At 49.1% G+C, this 4,096-nt stretch overlaps 1 protein-coding gene across 1 annotated transcript; it reads left to right on the plus strand.

Moving 5' to 3' along the window:
- On the plus strand, positions 1-3,076 carry LOC142294883 (uncharacterized). Its single transcript, XM_075337945.1, has 5 exons — positions 1-1,398; positions 1,519-1,601; positions 1,990-2,097; positions 2,474-2,553; positions 2,661-3,076. The coding sequence occupies exon 1, from the start codon at positions 106-108 to the stop codon at positions 1,255-1,257; it is 1,152 nt and encodes a 383-aa protein (XP_075194060.1). The 5' UTR covers positions 1-105; the 3' UTR covers positions 1,258-1,398; positions 1,519-1,601; positions 1,990-2,097; positions 2,474-2,553; positions 2,661-3,076.
- The last annotated feature ends 1,020 nt before the right edge of the window (positions 3,077-4,096 follow it).

Here is a 4,096-nt window from a genome sequence, read left to right on the forward strand (position 1 = left end):
TTGGTTGCACACAGCTACAGGAATACGAAGGAGAAATAAATCAACGCTATTTCAGCGCGATTTCAAAGCGATTTTAACGCTATTAAACGCAATTTCAACGCGATCATGAGGATGCATAGGCGTCCACATCATGGCCAGCGGCTGCTGGTCAAGGCTCTCTCATCTTCCATGTCAACTGGTTCCAAATTTCTGACCCGACTGAAGAAATTCTATCGCAAGAGGACAGCACTGAGGAATTCCTTCCTGGCCATGAAATCCGCCACCGTTCCAGCGATCAGGAGCTTCAGGTTGGTTACAAGAAAAAGACGTCAAGACGACGTCATCAGCCAAGACCGAGGTGACAAGAGCCCAACCTACATAGTAGGTGATACTGGATCCACTTCCAGCATTGCAAAAAGTGGAGCGAATCCTGCACATCCAGAATGTGCTGGAGATACACACGAGAGACTGCCAGAAGAAAGACCCCGGGACAGTCTGAAGAGAAAAGCATCAACCTCCGAGGACATTCAGTCCAAGATGCTGCCACCGGCCAAAAGAGCCGCTACAGAAAACCTTTCGGTTCTACGTAGAAAAGGATCCCAAGAGTTGGACACCCCACCAGTGGAGACCCCAGCAATGGAGACCCCACCAGTGGAGACCCCACCAGTGGAGACCCCACCAATGGAGATCCCACCAATGGAGACCCCACCAATGGAGATGCCTGATTTCTGGAGTCATGGGGACAACCTGTCTCCAGAGCACTTATCCATCCTGAGGAGCACAGGCGAGGAGGGCATGCTGGATGATGACATCATTGGCATGGCCCAGGAGCTGCTGCAGCATCAGTTTGAGGGTTTTGATGGCCTGCAGTACCCGGCGGTTCTTTTAGTGCCAGGGTACTGCGTACTGCAGAATGCCGTACAGATCCACTATGATGAGGAAAGGGTGCACTGGCTGACTACCTGCTTCAAAGATGGCCAAATCTTGGTGGCCGACAGCATCAAAACTAGAAAACTGTCGCCATCCATCCGTCAGCAGATTATCAACATGTACGGTGTTGTGGTCGACGAGCCCCTGAAACATCTGAGCTTTCTCAATGTGGACCAGCAGAAAAACTGCTATGACTGTGGGGTGTTTGCTACAGCGTTTGCCTACGAGTTTCTGGCAGATGGCGGTGACCCCACAGCTCGGTTCCAGCATCAGGAGATCAGAGCTCATCTACTATCCTGCCTGCAGAACGGCAGGATCACCGCATTTCCAAAGAAGGTTAGGAAGTGACTCCATGTCTATAAACGACATGTAGAGTCTATCAGGAATGACTCCATGTCTATAAACGACATGTAGAGTCAATGACGGTCCAAAAGACCGCCCCGACCTTCAACCGACCACGACCCTGGGCCTACAGACCAGTCTGCACTGGTAAGTAACCATGGAATATCTATTATGCCTCAATATAGTGAATGTAGAAATATGGTGTCTGGGGGGGGGGTGCTGCCATTATTGAGGGGGGGGATTGTCATTGTTTTCACTTTTTATTAGAAAAAGCACAGAGCGAGTAAATTCGCCTTCATAGAGGCCCAGAGATGGATCACAATGGACGCCCTCAGCAAACCCTAAATCACGTAAGTTCCTTCTTACAGGATTAATAATTTGTATTCTCATATCTTATTATATATAACTTTCCAGTAAAAGAGGATTTTTCCTTCATTATTTATAGTCAGTCCCAGATTCCTTTGCTGAGAACATATCAGGGACAATCAGAGGACTCGGGTCACATCCATGAAGAGACAGTAGGCCTCATTTATCAAAACTGTACATAGCAACCAATCAGAGCTCAGCTTGCATACCTTAAACATCTCTGGTAGAATGAAAGCTGTGTTCTGATTGGTTGCTATGTGTAAGGACAGGTTTCCTGTCAGATATGTTGGAGCGTCTCTTTGTATCCTCATTGTATACTGATGTTCTGTCACTTTCTGTATAAATATATTTATGTGTTTTCTGTTTCACCAGAGTCTGTAATGGACAAAGCGAGGCGCAGAGTCCGACCCTCTCCTATTCTCAATGATGACTCCCGACCAGAGACAGGTCACATCGTACAACCACAAAACCTCACATAAGGTAAGATCATCAGTGTGTGATGTGATTAATGACAGGAGCTGATAATAAGTGCGGACATGACGCCACATTGTGCTGACACAGATGAATAAAGATTCTCCTGGAAGACGAGAGGAGACGTGATCATTAGTGTCTATTAATAATCCAATCCGCTGCGTCACATCCTGACTGCCTGCAGCCACCACTAGGGGGAGCTCCCATTCACCGCAATGCACAGGCTCCACTGCGCCCCCTAGTGGTACCCAGATCTATGACTAGTAACAGAGAGCAGATAGTTCGGAGCGGAGTATCAGAAAAACTGAGCTCCAGCTCCGAAAAAATATAATATGAGATTAATCAATGCAGAATTATAAAGTGTGTTGTATTATTTTCTACACAGGGGCGTGACCAAGGACAAGAACGACCTCCAAGTGGCGGATACTAAATATCTGTGTCACCATGGACCCAAATATATCCCAGGTAAGAAGAATATAATAAGTGGTAGTGACCGGGGGTAAATCGTGTGCCCCTCTCTGATGTGTAATATTCGGCTGCTCCATGACCAGTTCTGTTTCCTCTTTCTACAGATCACTGCTCCAGAGCGGGGGGTCCGCTGTGCCCCCACAATGAAGATGGGGTACGGCTGGGGAAGACGACTATGACAAGTCAATGATGTGGCGGCCGCCATGTCCGGAGCAGATGACGCTCCTCAGTACGAGGCAGATTCCGGTCTCTGTTCTCTTTACTTTCCGCAGTCAGATGGAATCACAGAGTAAGTGACTCTTCTGCTGCGTCCACCGCCATCTACGGCACATGCTGCCATTATCCAGCACATGGGCGGCACGGCGGCTCAGTGGTTAGCACTGCAGTCTTACAGAGCTGGGGTCCTGGGTTCACATCCCACCAAGGACACAGTCTGCAAGGAGTTTGTATGTTCTCCCCGTGTCTGCGTGGGTTTCCTCCGGGGTCTCCGGTTTCCTCCCACACTCCAAAGACATTACAGATAGGATGTAAAGCGCTGCGGAATTAATGGCGCTATATGAGTGAATAAATATCACTGTTATTATATTACTGGCCGTGTGTACGAGTCTCCTTCATCCTGACTGTATATTTAGTATGGAAGGTGGTGACCCCAGGATATTTGGGGTGCAGTATTGTAATAGTGTTACTGTCTTTTATATATTTACCCAAGCATTGACTCTAGATCCAGAGAGGTGATTATTCCCCTATACTCTGCCCTGGTCACACCCCACCTGGAATACTGGGTACAGTTCTGGGCCCCAATTCAAGAAAGACATCGATAGATTGGAGCAAGTCCAGAGAAGAGCACCCAAGATGGTAGAAGGTCTGCAGACCATGTCCTATGAAGACCGGCTACAAGAACTAATGAGGAGGTTGAGAGGAGACTTAATAGCGGTCTACAAATACCTGAAGTGTCACAGGACAGAGGGAACCACCCTATTCTCATTAGCTCAAGAAAGTGCAAGAAGCAACGGAAGGAAACTAAAAGGAAGGAGATGCAGATTAGACATTAGGAAAAACTTTCTGACAGTGAGGGCAGTCAGAGTGGAACACGTGACCACGGGAGGTAGTGAGGGCAGTCAGAGAGTGGAACACGTGACCACAGGAGGCAGTGAGGGCAGTCAGAGAGTGGAACACGTGACCACAGGAGGCAGTGAGGGCAGTCAGAGAGTGGAACACGTGACCACAGGAGGTAGTGAGGGCAGTCAGAGAGTGGAACACGTGACCACAGGAGGTAGTGAGGGCAGTCAGAGAGTGGAACACGTGACCACGGGAGGCAGTGAGGGCAGTCAGAGTGGAACTGGAGACCACGGGAGGTAGTGAGGGTAGTCAGAGAGTGGAACAAGTGACCACGGGAGGCAGTGAGGGCAGTCAGAGTGGAACTAGAGACTACAGGAGGCAGTGAGGGCAGAGAGTGGAACACGTGACCACGGGAAGTAGTGAGGGCAGTCAGAATGTGGAACAGGCGGCCATGGGAGGTAGTGAGGGCAGTCAGGGAGTG

The sequence above is a fragment of the Anomaloglossus baeobatrachus genome, chromosome 3, assembly GCF_048569485.1.
Source record: "Anomaloglossus baeobatrachus isolate aAnoBae1 chromosome 3, aAnoBae1.hap1, whole genome shotgun sequence".
Lineage (NCBI taxonomy): Eukaryota > Metazoa > Chordata > Amphibia > Anura > Aromobatidae > Anomaloglossus > Anomaloglossus baeobatrachus.